The sequence below is a fragment of the Xiphophorus maculatus genome, chromosome 21, assembly GCF_002775205.1.
Source record: "Xiphophorus maculatus strain JP 163 A chromosome 21, X_maculatus-5.0-male, whole genome shotgun sequence".
NCBI classification, from domain to species: domain Eukaryota; kingdom Metazoa; phylum Chordata; class Actinopteri; order Cyprinodontiformes; family Poeciliidae; genus Xiphophorus; species Xiphophorus maculatus.
Genome location: NC_036463.1, coordinates 8915336 through 8928751, shown reverse-complemented (window position 1 = coordinate 8928751; position 13416 = coordinate 8915336). Strand labels below are relative to the sequence as shown.

At 38.8% G+C, this 13416-nt stretch overlaps 1 protein-coding gene across 4 annotated transcripts in view; it reads right to left on the bottom strand.

Annotated features, from left to right (window-relative positions):
- dlgap1 (DLG associated protein 1) overlaps positions 1-13416 on the bottom strand; it is a 102673-nt gene that overhangs the window by 28510 nt on the left and 60747 nt on the right. For all 4 annotated transcript variants that reach the window (XM_005798586.2, XM_023326600.1, XM_023326599.1 and 1 more), the window contains exons 5-6: positions 8793-8970; positions 7997-8252 (exon numbers count right to left, since the gene is read on the bottom strand). In XM_005798586.2, coding sequence (XP_005798643.1) covers positions 7997-8252; positions 8793-8970 — 434 coding nt within the window. The remainder of the gene's footprint in view (positions 1-7996; positions 8253-8792; positions 8971-13416) is intronic.

Here is a 13416-nt window from a genome sequence, read left to right as displayed (position 1 = left end):
TCTTCATTGAATTTAAGTCTGGACTTTGAATAACCCATTCAAACAAATGGACTTGCTTTGACCTCAGCCATTCCATTGAAGCTCTGGTTGTGTGTTTCCTGTAGTCGTGCTGGAAGGTGAACCTCCACCCCAGACTCAAGTCTTTTGCAGCAGCTTTCAACAAGCATTTTATTCAAGATTTTCCTCCAGCTACCTTCAGATAAACTCTGACCAGCTTTCCTGTCAGTGCTGTGGTACAATATCTCCACAGAACGATGCTACCACCACCACGTGTCACCTCATAGACGGTGCATTCAGGTTGTTAGTTTTCCATCACACATAATGTTGGCCAAAAAGTCTTATTTTGCTCTCATCTGACCAGTCTTTTTTCTGCATGTTTTTTTCTGGATGCCATGCATTACAATAAATGAGAAGTCTTTCTTACAATGTTTTTTCCCCTGTCATTCCTTTATAAAGACCACATCTACATGGAGCAAGACATTTATTTCTATAGATTCTCCCACCTGGAAGGTGGATTTCAGCAGCTCCACCAGTTACAGATCTTGCTTACATCTCTTATTAATGGTCTGCTAGACATACTTAAGGTCTTGTCCACAGGGGAAGATTTAAAAAAAAAAATTTCCACATCCACACAGAAACAGTATTTAGTGATCTAAAGTGGAAATGTTGCCCTTGCGTATTCATGCACAGTGAAAAAAAGCATATTTTGAAATACTAAATACGCACACCACAATTTAAGAGATATATGTACACTCCACCTTACAATTAAATGCTACAGTAGTTTGTACTGGTCTATCACATACAAATGTGAAAAAAACAATTAGGTTTGGGACTGTAGTGTGAGAAAACGCAGAGATGATTATGGGTATGAATATTTTTTTGAAAAGGCACACTGTGTGTCTGTAGAGTAAGATAACTACTACTAGACTGAAACTTTGTGTTAAAAATATCTTTAGAAACATAACAAAATAAATTACACTGTTTTCAAATAGCACTTAATTTAGTGACCTCTAAATTAATTGCTTTGTAAAGACAAATACATTTTGAAATGAAGGATGACTAATCAGAAACCATGAGAATGAGAAGGGTGTTGGTGTCTATACCTCAAAACATGTGAGGTAATTAGAAATCATGAACCCAATTTTAAAAGTATATCTCAGTACCGTTTGGACAAGTTCAACTTGTGCCACCAATGTGGCCGTTAAATAGTTTTCTTTAACAAGTAGAATTAAGATTTCACAATTTTCAATGGATTTTGGACATACTTAACTTTTCTTTTTTAAAATTATTCGATTAAACCATGCTCTTATTCTGAAATGACCATCCTTGCTTCCTGTGAATGCTTCTCTTTTCAATTCCCGGTCCTGATGCCGTCCTCAGAAACAAACAGCACTAGAGCTTTACTTACAGAGTCGGATCCAGAAGTCCCACATGCTGTGGAGCGTGTTGTACAAACACTGAAATATCTCCATGAAAAGTCTCTAGATCTCAGTTTAGCTCACACAAGACAGCGTCCTACTGTCCTACTTTTCTCTCTGACACAAGTGGATCTTGTGTCAGTGGAAACCCCTACACCCCTCTCCAACCTAACATATCCAACACGAACTTATCCAGGGTGGGACAGTCTCGTTTACGGTCATCATCCTAACCTCCCCCCGTAGAGCCTCCTGACTTCTCAAATGTCTATGTATGTAAGTGATATCATTCACCCAGATTTAAGAATAGGACAAAGTAAATTTTTTCATTTTAGTAATAATTTGTGTATTTTGTTTAGAAGTCCAGTATTAGCTTGTGTCACAAATTAGTCATCAATTCATTTTGTTCTTGCACTAGAAAACATTTTTCTCTTACCAAGTAATTACTAAGTCATAACCTGTCATAACAGTCTCCTATGCCAATTTATTAAATAATTACGCAGCAAAAAGGGTATTTGAATTTAAACAGTTTGATTATTATGTTATAGTTTTTGATTAAAAACCAATTACGTAATTGCAGCCAAGTTCCACCACAAATTTTTATTAAACCAGTAGTTACAACACTGATTCTTCACCTGAATTCCCTCACCCAGCCCATCTTGGAAGGGAACCTTTACAAAGAATATAAAAAACACCTTAGAGTGGTCTTTTCTTTTGCTTTTACCAAAATTGAGTCACCCCGGCACATGACAAACAACTTCTGGCCCTGCTCCTGGATGTTTGCGTGGGCCCGTGCTACTCGAGTGATCGGCTTGATCTTGATCTGGTCACACAGTGGCACTCTGCATCCCTTCTGCCTATATTTAGCGGTGTGGGAAATCCGATGATATTTATTCTCCCGGGCTCTATTCTCAGATCAAGACCCACTGAAAGGAGTCGGCGATGGCAAGGATTGTTCTTAATTGGGTCAAGCTGTCTGGTAGTTTCTCCATCCACCCACTCACCCAGCTACTGTAGAAGAAGGGGCAGAGGTGGACTGCTGTGTTAAACTGAGCCCCTGGGGGCAGTGTTGTACAGGTCTTCACTTTCAGCTTGTAGTACTCCACTGTAAAATAGAGCGGCAAACACTCAAGAGCACTGTGTTCAAGAAGGGACTTACTAAGGCCATGCTTATGAGGTGAGTAATGCAGTCTGAACTCACTGTGTTTAGTTTTTTATTTAAGTGGTAAATTATGTGTCTTTCATGCTTATTGGAATAAAATCTAATCTTTATTAATTTGAATACATTAATTCAGTGGAGAAAATGTACGCAATTTCTTTTTCTGAAGAAGAATATATTTTAAAGACTTTATATGCACTTTCACCAGGAGCTAAATGCAGCTGGCTCTGAATACAGGAATTGCAAATATTAAAAATAAATGTGGAATAATTGAAAATAAATACATTTGAGTGTCTGTTTGTTCTGTAAAATAATAAGTCGGCTGTTTTGTCTTTTTTCTTTAAGCATTTAGCCTGTAAAATTAGGAAAAATATATTTTTAAAAAGTATAAATAAGATGGATCTTTTTATAACTGAAATTATTTCTTGTATTTTTATCTTCCAAATGTCCAATTCTAATGCTCAAAAATTTCATGCATCTTTTTTTTTCCTTGCAAACAGCTTTATCTACCTTTGTTTAGTTGCTCCAAATCCAGCATAGCAATGTAGGCAGATAAAAGCACATCTCCACCTGAGAGCTAAAAACTAAATGAAGAGGTGATATTCCACTGAGTGTCTGAAAAGGCACTCAGCAATTTAAACTGCTAGTATTCCTCAAATGCCGAACCCCTTAGGGAGTGCTTTATTCAGTACAACGCCTCTCTTTGGAGCTGAAGAAAATTCACAGCCATTAAACACAGACCTGGATCGTTTTATAGAGTCTAGGTGGGGGGAAAAGCCTAGCATTTTAGTCAAACTATTACCACTTCTATAGAAAAAAAATGCATAAAAAATGTGATTGGACTATCAAAGGCAGGCCAGAGAAAGAAACAGTAAATTATGACAAGTTTCCATTAAAATCAGTGTGACACGTTTGTAATTGAAAGCTCTCTTGCTTAAACCTTTTACTATAGAGGAAAGGAAGGGAATGTGAAAGTTGTAACAGAGGCGAAGGAGGTGCGAGACGTAACAGGGTGAAAAGGTGATTAATATGTTAACTGAAGACGAAGCGAGGTGGAGGAGCCACAGCTTAGTGGCGGTGAAATCCTCACGTTAACTGATTACTACGGATTTTCCCAAGCTTTACAAAGAGGATCTGCCACAGATTCTGTTAAACCGATCCGATGCAGCTGATGTCTCAGCCAAACGTGTCTGTCGGGGGCTGCAGTTAGCAAACACGTGAGTGATTGCGAGGGTACCTCGAGTGTGATGCGGTGTGCCAGTTTGAGTGGGCAGACAGGCAAAGACAGAGAGGGATAGAGAGAGAGAGGAAGCCACTTGACGTTCAAAGAGAGGAGATCAAAGGTTCAGTTCTCCTCCTTTGGTTTAAAAGATCATCAATAATAATGGGCAGGAGAAGCACACCGGTGAAACGGAAAGGAAGCTGATGGGATTCTCACAGCTTCCAGAGTGCGAGTGTGTGCTTGGTGTGATATTTTGGCTGTTTGCCACTGGGACAAACGAGAGCAGGAGCCATAAGTGTGGGTTGTTTTTCTGGAACCAGTGCTTGAGAACAGCCTTCTGAAACATCGTGCAATATTTACTACAACAACATCTTCACTTCTCACTTTGGGGCCCCCAGTCGATTTCCTGTGAAATACACCGTAATTTTTGCATGTGCGCATGTGTGTATGTGCACGAATGCCTGCTTTTGCGCTTCTTCTGTATCGTGAAACAATGGCAATAAATAACTGTGAAAAAGCTGTTAAAGGATTTCGCTTTGTGAGAAATGACTGTATAGTGCAATGCAAACGCTGTCCACAACAATATGCAAGAGCATAAATGAATGCAGGATGTGGTTTCAAATGCAAAATTGTTTTGTCCTGTTGGTTAAATTAATTTCTGGATGTATGTACTCTCCATAAATACTGACATTCCTGATAAAGATGTATAAAAATCTGGTGGCTTTAGGAGGTTGAATGAAAAAGATGACAGGATAACCTGTCATCCTGCTGAGAGTCCCAGTCATGACCTGTTACAACATCACCAGTTTTTCCATTTAAAATGTCCTGGTATTTTGAAGAGTTTATGAGCCTGTGCCCTCCAACAAGGTTTTCACCTTCTAATTGTGAAGGTGAAGGTGAAGGTTTAGCTGCATTATTTCGAAACCACAGCACACCCTCTGCACCCAGATTAATATATAATGGGCTGTAGAATATGTATGTTAGGTGGAGTCACAAGTAGACGAGTCAGCATGTGAAAAATGAACGTTTCCCCCAACCTGTGCTGCTCTGAATGGTTCGGACGGTAGGATGTATTGTGTCAAAATACATACTTCTCCTCATCCAGGCTTGAGCTTTTTATGGTTCAATTAGTTTAAAAATATAGAATTATTGCTATGATTATGAGTAAGTTATACTTACATGGCCTTGAATGGTCTGTAATATCGTTTGTCCCCATTTTGAGAACTGCATAGGAGGAAGTGATCTATGTATCACACCACATTTAGACCACAAGGAAAGAGGAAATTCTTGATTTCTAATTAAAAGTGTCTTCAGGCTCAAATTACTCTAAAGATGTTGCAAAAAATTGTGCCACCTCGACTGTGTTTTCAAAATTATTTTTAAACATGTCAAGCCCTGTCTACTAAATAAATATATTCAAATTAAAGGTTGGATTTCTTTACATTTGTCAGTATAATTTTAACTATTTATTCATTCTTTAACAGGGATCAGGAGAACAGCAATAAGTTTGGGGGCTATTGTATGTGCATTAGGTTAAAAAATATATTCTAATTATGCAATGCTTGTACAAGGCAGTCCATGCAGCCTATTAGTATTTTATTCAATGAAAGTTATCTAAAAATATTATCTAACAAAAATATGTAAATGGAAAAACTGAACATTAAGGGACATGAGTGGGCATTTAATCATATTTCTTGTGCAGCCACTCTTTCAGTAATACATTATGCTAATAGGGGTCACAACAGATATGAAAATGAAATAATAACCCTCAATTTTGAAGGATGTAAAAGGAGACTTAATTAAGGCATGGAGTTTCTTTAAGAATGAGACTCGCCATGACACCTGTATTTAACACTGCATGAGCAGAAAATTGCTGTTGTGCCACCCTCTCGATAATGTTAACCTCTTCACATTAGCCTATGTTCCGATATGGAGCGAGAACGAGAAAATGTGGCCATGCCGAGTTGTTCTCCCTCTCCAGTCAGCGCCTTCCCACTGGGCCAGGCTAAAAAGCTGTAGCTAATTAATTTCACTGACTGATGACTAGGTGGTGAAAATCTCAGGAAGTGATGAACAGTGCAGTAGTGCAACTATGACAGTAACGTGAAGCAGTCCTTTATCTCCAGGAAAACCACGGCAAACTGCTCCCCGCATCACCAACCTAACCTCCCTGTCTCGTCTGCTTGTTTGCAGCTGATTATGAGGCACATTTTCATTCAAAGGTCAGAAGAAGTCGAGAACAAATTACATACAACTCTGACAACCAATCAGGAGCAATGCTGTATCGGCCCTGACCACACCGCCAACTAATCTCGTCTTGTGGCAAACCGAGGCTCAAAAAAAAATGGATGTCCACTTAACTGCCCGCTTCTCTGTAGCCATTATGACTGATATGAGTGCTTTTTCTGCTGACATTTAAAGTTGTTGTCTTTGTGTTACAATTGAGAAAATATTTCTGTGAAGGCTATCAGAGACAGTAAATAGCAAAAGAGAGGAAAAGAAGAGGGATTCTCTGTGGTATATCTGTAGTGCAGCAACTGTGCAGGTTGAAAACCGAGTTTTGTTTCCCACTGCATCTCCCCTGATAGATGGCTTTCATTAACTCCTGCTTCCTCCTGGGAAGGAACTGCAAACATCTGTGTCTTCATCTCGGTCTTCGATAGATCAATAACTACAGTCACACAACCGGACAATCAGCTGAATTAATCATTGTCTTTAATTGCAATGTTAACCTGCACTGTTTGTTCCTTTCACAAGGTATTCATTTCCCTGACATTTTTCCACAGCACACGGCAGTTTGAAAACAGAGTTCTCACTTTAAATTCAGCTGTTCTGCGAAGGCCGCAGGGGTTTGTTAAAGCTTATTAGAGAGCAAGGAGGGTCATGAAGACTCATGACAAGTTTAGCTTGTTTAAGTTGATGGGGAAATGGAAGCCAACTAAATACAAGGAAATCCTGGAGCAAAAGTTCACCCATTAACAAGACAACGACAATACACATGCAGCCAGGGCTAAACTGATTTAGAAGAAGCATAATCATGTGCTACAATGGGCCAGTCAAAGCCTAAACCTAAATTTAATGGTGACACTATGGCAAGTCTTGTAAAATAAAGTTTTGCAGCTGTAAATAATATACAGTACAAGCTATTTTGGAAAAAAGGGCAAAGTTCCCCAGCCTCAGAAGAACAATGCCCAGGTGTCTGCACATGCATGCAAACCTTTTCAGATTTTCTTCTGTAAAATATTTTAACGTCATGGTTCATTCTCCTTCCTTTTCATAATTAAATGTTAATTTCTCCTAATAAATAATAATCCTAATAAAATGCACTGAGCTTTGTGACTGTAATATAATAAAATGCACAAAGGTTCGAGGGTCATGCAAGACACTGTGATGAAAAGAAGGAATTACACTGCAAAGATTGTCTCTGAAACCCTGAAAGGAGTTAATTGAAGAGGAGTTAAACTCTGGCGAACAAACCTTTTGTCGCACTCAAAAATTTACTTGTTGTCACCATTGTTCCAGTTTGCAATGAATGTGTTTAATTAGTCAACTAGTGTACTTGTCAGCTTGGTCTGGGGAAATGCTCTCGTCTAATTGGCATAATTATATAAGAGCTGAAGGGAAAGCCAGGCCTCATCAGGCGACAGAGACTCAACACGCGCAATGTACCCGAATGATGTTTGGATTTGCAGCCTGAAACATGAAGGCACTCGTGCTGAATGCCAGGACTACTAAGCATCAATCCGGCATATAGAGATACTGAAAAGTCAAGCTCTGTAGACCATGAGGCACAAAAGGGGGCTAAAATAAGATCCAACAGTCCACAAGCTTCGGAGCTTAGATAAGCTCTCTACGTGGGAAAAAAACAGTTCTGGATTCAACTAATTGTATCGAAGAAGGAAACTGGGTCAGGTGGACGGAAATATAGAGGACGGTTGCAGAGTGTGACTATGGTCTGCAGATTGATCACGGCTTTTGTAAGGGCTACCAAGTGCAATAAAATGTCAATCAAATGCCTTCGTTTGCTGTAATTGGACTACTCTTTTCTTCCTCAGTTAATTCTATTCTCGAGCTGCATTATTTCGAAACCACAGCACCCTCTCTGCACTCAGATTAATATATAATGGGCTGTAGAATATGTATGTTAGGTGGAGTCACAAGTAGATGAGTCAGCATGTGAAAAACAAATGTTTCCCCAACCTGTGCTGCTCTGAATGGTTCGGACGGTAGTGGCGGTGCGCGGGGGGGAGTCTGTCCCCCTCTCACGTAGCGTGACGACGCCCTCTTCCTCCTCCTGTGAGCAGCCCTTCTCTATGGCACGCACGTAGCTGTGGCTCCGCATCCGGAAGCAGTCGGACATGGGCAGGTCCAGGGCATCCACAGCCTGCGACTCCATCTCGCTAAACACCGACTCACACACCGCCTCTATCTGCCCGTTCACCTCCACCTCGCTCACCTGCGAAAGGAAAACACCCCAAATAACAGCATGCCACAAAGCATGGGATAAAAGAAACTTTGAAAGGTGACATTTACAAATTGATAGACAAATCACAACATGCTGGAGAATCAAGATAGGGAAACATATTTTGGTATTTGATAATTGATTCTGATAAGGTCACCACAACAAACATGTTTGTTAGTGTATTTAACATGCAGAAAAAAAATGGACCCCTTATTTTAGATTCTGCAAATTCACCCACATTTGCTACTTTTGTTTCAAAGAATGTGTTTAGACAGTAGAAAAAGCAAATCAAGGAAGAAGTATGAGACCAGGGGGTGTTTTTTTTCCTTTAGATAGCCAATTTGAATACTAATGTATCACCTGAGCCTCAGCAAACACACTAATTAGGAGTCCAGGGGTTTTTCTGACTTTCTGTCTCTGCAGGATTGTTGTTGGGGCGTTAAATTGACCACAGAGAAGACTTCCCCCCACTGCAAAAGCTTACAAGACGTGGCGGATGAGCTACAAGATACGGGCCTCCAGATATCCACTGACCTGACTGATGGTGCTCATGGCTCTCATGTAGCTCTCGTTGCGGGAGCGGAATTTAGGCGACGCCAGCAGCCCTGCTGGGTCCAAGCTGTCCAGGCTCCTGTTGATGGAAACTTCGCTCACTGCCCGTAGGTAGCTGTGACTTCGGATCTGCAGCTTGGGCGAGTGCTCTGTGGAAATCCTGCCACAAGAGAAGGGAAACAGATTACTGAAGAAAGAGGAAAAAGAGCATGAACCAATCAAAACAAATCAAGGTAGAAGCAGGACAAATGGGTGGGAGAACCTTAAAGGGTTTTAGAGCAAAAAAACACCCTGCAAATAACTAAATTAGAATCCATCTTTACATTGTTTTTCACAGCAGAAATATAATTTGATAGTATGAGTTTCCGATGTAAAGAGAGGCTAATGTTGTGTCATCTCAACTGACTATTATTTTGATTGATAACTGTCTAACAATTTAAAATAGTACATTTAGTTTCTGAACAAAATGAAGAACAGCTCCGCTACTCCAGAAAACTTTTTACCTCAGTATATTAAAATAATTGCAGTCTTTGCTTCAAGAGAAATAAAAATCAAAGGGTGAGGGACGGGGACAGACCAGTGTCGCAGATAAATATAGGTGAATCAGCAGACAGACCAGTAAAGTGACCGTGGGTGTTGTTAGTGAACAAAAAGCTTAGTTATGATTCAATGCCCAAGCCTGTGTCATGTGTAATTACCCCCATTCATTCACCATTATCTTCAGTATTTTCTGCCCTGTGGTTGGTTTTTCCTTTCAGACTATTCTTTTGGATTTGGATTTAGAAATTTAACTGTAGGCATAAGGTGGAATATTTACTTTAAACCAGTGGCAAAACTGCTAAAAAATTATGGTATTTTATGTTACGGAGCTTAGAGTATGTGAACCTGAATATATAGGATGCAATGATCAAGCTCTGCTGCTTCTGGACAAACTCTTATCCAATGAAGAAGCAAAATACTACAACATTTCAGTAGCACCTTTAGTCTGTCCTTGAGATACTTAGCAACATTTTCTGAAACACTTAACCATTGAGACTGTTTCATCAATGTCAAGAAATGGATGTGACTGTATCTGTGCCTTTAGGTTTGGGTTAATTCACAGTCTTTTGAATTGAAGCAAATAAACACTACAACTTTCAGCCTGGTAAAAAACCCACTAGGCCTGTCTCTAAGGGCGACAAACAGTGCCTCATTATCTCCCACCTGCTTCCAATCGGATTGCTCTGCATGATTTGTGGTGTCTGTTTGCATAGGTGTGAACAACTGTGTGTGTTTGGGTCATTGAATACAGGTCAAACAAGTCATCAATCAGGAGACATCGAAATAGGAATCAGACTTGTTCTCCTCCTTGTACACATCATGGCCAGCTTACAGCTCACAAAAACAACAATTTAGAAGATCGTCAATTAGATTCTTAAATCTACTAACACAAAGGCAAAAATATTCAGTGTTTCCCTCTCCTTTTGGCTCCCATTTTATTATCCAAGTATTTAAGAACATCACATGAAAACATGCTGTACAGCTCCTGCTCTCTGCCTCCAGGTCAGATCTCTTCAATTATGCATTTCTTCCTTAAAATAGAGCCTGGTTGCCACAGCAAAGCAAACCAGATTAGTCATCCTTGGATGGAACACTGGAGGATAAAGGTGAACTGAAGGGACAAATTGTTGGGACAGGAATAAGGATGTCAAATGCCCATTTAGCAATTGCAACATTTCCATCCATGTTGTTTGACCCTCTTTCAAGAGGTATCAAACAATATGGATCTCAAGCACCTCAAGAATAGTTTGATTATCATTCTTTTCATATAAATTTTTTTTCAATATATTCTAAAAGCACAGCTCCATGTCTTTCTTTCCATTTTTTATCTTAAAAGTACAATTTTCAGGTCATAACCCAGAAATATCAAATATGAAAAATAACTCCTCAATCCATAATGAACATTAAAGGCAATTTCATGCACGGCCAGTGCTCTAGAGGGGCTAAATTAAAAATGTTTGAATTAAAATCAACTGCAGACTGCCTTGCTCAATTTAATCTGTTAGGATTATTTGAGCAGCTCTGTTCAAACTCAGTAAGTATTGAAATTTCACTTAAATGTTTCTTAAAAATGACTACATTTACGGGACTGACTTCACTGTAAATGTAGAAGCTGCACATAAGAAAATATACTTACTAACAATTTAATAAAGTCTGTACATAATATGTTTGATTTGTTTGATGGTTCGACAATTTTGTAAAAAAATAAATAAAATACAACTAAGTAACATCCAATGAATTAAAATGGAAGTTGTGCTGACCTTGTCCCACTATATTCTTCTGCACTCAGGAGACATTAGATACCTTTCAACTGAGCCAAATTTGTCACACCAAGTATTTCAAATGTCAGAGATACTTGTGAATCATTCATAACAGAAACTTGAATTCCACATGTGGGCGTAGGTGATGCACAGAGGAATGGAGTCAAAAACAAAAATCTACTGACGTCTTTGTTCTGCACATCTTTTTCAATATTTCAGTGAAGACTGTTTATGGAATCAATGACCTCTGTTTTGACATTTTAAAAGCAAGATCCAACTTGTAACACATGAGACTGACTGGTCAGTGATTTCTAAAGGATCTCTCTACAGAGCAATTGACATTTAGACGTTTTTCATAGCCACCAATAAATAATGGAGTAACTCTAGCTGTCTGATGAAATCATTCTACTCCTGTTCCCCACTTTGCAAATTCTTTCTTTGTAGTTCTTCTGTAAAAAAACAACAACAAAAAAACAAAACAAACAACATACACAACAACAACAAAAAAACAACATTCAAGTAGCAGAGTAGAATAAACACGTTGCCTAACTTTTTGGGAGCAATTCCAGGCACACCAAGGACAAAATGGTCACAGATTGCCTTTTGAAACATATGGACGGACAAAGCTGATTATTCAATCATTGCAGGGTGGAACAGACTTGAGCCAGCTCACAAAGACTCAGTATGAAAACAAGTTGTCAGCGGCTCCCGACTCACTCCCTATCTCCAAAATGCAGCACTGCAGTTTGGGGTTGTTTCGCTGGATTGTATCAAATGATGATGGCATTCCCTGCACCTCACTCTAGTCATTAGTGGGGCCCCAAGCTGTGCCACATGTTCTTATATAAGAATGTGTGTCTTTGCATGCTAGTGTTTGTGCAACCATGAACAATGACTGAGTATACACTTGTGTTTTTCTCATCTCCAAGTATTACACAGCTAATCAGTCACAGCCCCGTGCTTCAAACCAAGAAATGTGTCCTTCTTTCTTTCTCCGTTTATGTGAAGTATAAAGTAAAATACCTCCATTTGGTGAATGATAAAGATCGAGTGTCTAGGACTTAATGAATGCTTTAAAATATTTATAAGAACGAGATTTGTTTACTGGTATAGAATAACTTTAAAACTTGAATGACTGTATTTTGCTACCTTTGAATAAGCCATTTATATACAGCCGGTGTTAGTCGTCAGGCAACTGAACATAAGTATGTTTGCAGCTATATATCCTTTTATGATTGTAAAAGGACATATGATTGAGTTATGGACTCACTTATTTGTGGATTGTTTTGTACACCATAAAAATTCAACAAAAAATACAGCTTTGGAAACTTAAATACCTGGGAACAATGCTACTTGACATGCTATTGGCTGCTGTTTGCAAAGGAACCAATCCGAGAGTAAATATGCTTCATAAAGCCACCGAATATTGGTAATTTCCGCAATTTTGTTGATATCACATTAAAATCACTTTAAGCCACAAACAGCAAAAAAGATTTTTGCTCTTCTTAAAACCAAACTTGGCATACACGGTGTACTTTAATGCCTTTGACCTTTAAATTCTTAAAAATGCAAAAAGTTTTTTTGTTGTTGTCTTCACAGTGCTTTTAGATTTTTGCACTTCAAGACTTTAATAGATGTCCTTGATGGACTTACAGCTGGAAACATTTCTGAATTCACGCTGTGAGGAATAAAAGCAGCACTGAGAAGCAAATGCCTTACCTAACAATATCATTAAATGATTCCCCATTAATAACACTCAGTTTTTAATCTCACATCTCAGTCACAGAACTGCTTTGAGAAAGAAAGAAAAAATCAAAAACATTCCTGAAGTATAGCAGATTTTTGAGATATGTTGTAATTAGTTTCAGAAAGATTTCTGCACACAAACAGGGATCCATTTGAAATAATGCTTTGGTCTGTACAAGGTGTATTTGAAATGAAATTTAAATGTTATTTGAAATTAAAAGATACAAAAAAACCTGAATTGCATCAGAGCTGTGATGAGAGGGTGTTACAGAAATCACACACAACCAGTGGTGGTGACAGAATTAAATGGTTTCTACTACTTGTTATATTCTGTGCTACTAGAAATATGCATATATTAAGTAAGAGAATGGCACTCTGGGGCTCCCCGGGTGTGATTTTTGTTAGTTCCGATAAATCGTTAGATATTGACATGAAGAAAGCCCTATTCTTTAGGTAAGACTGAAGCCAGTCAAATATTGTGCCAGAGAGTGCTACTCAATTCCAGTCGTTTCAATAATATATCATGGTTAACAGTGTTGAATGTTGCACTGAGGTTCAAC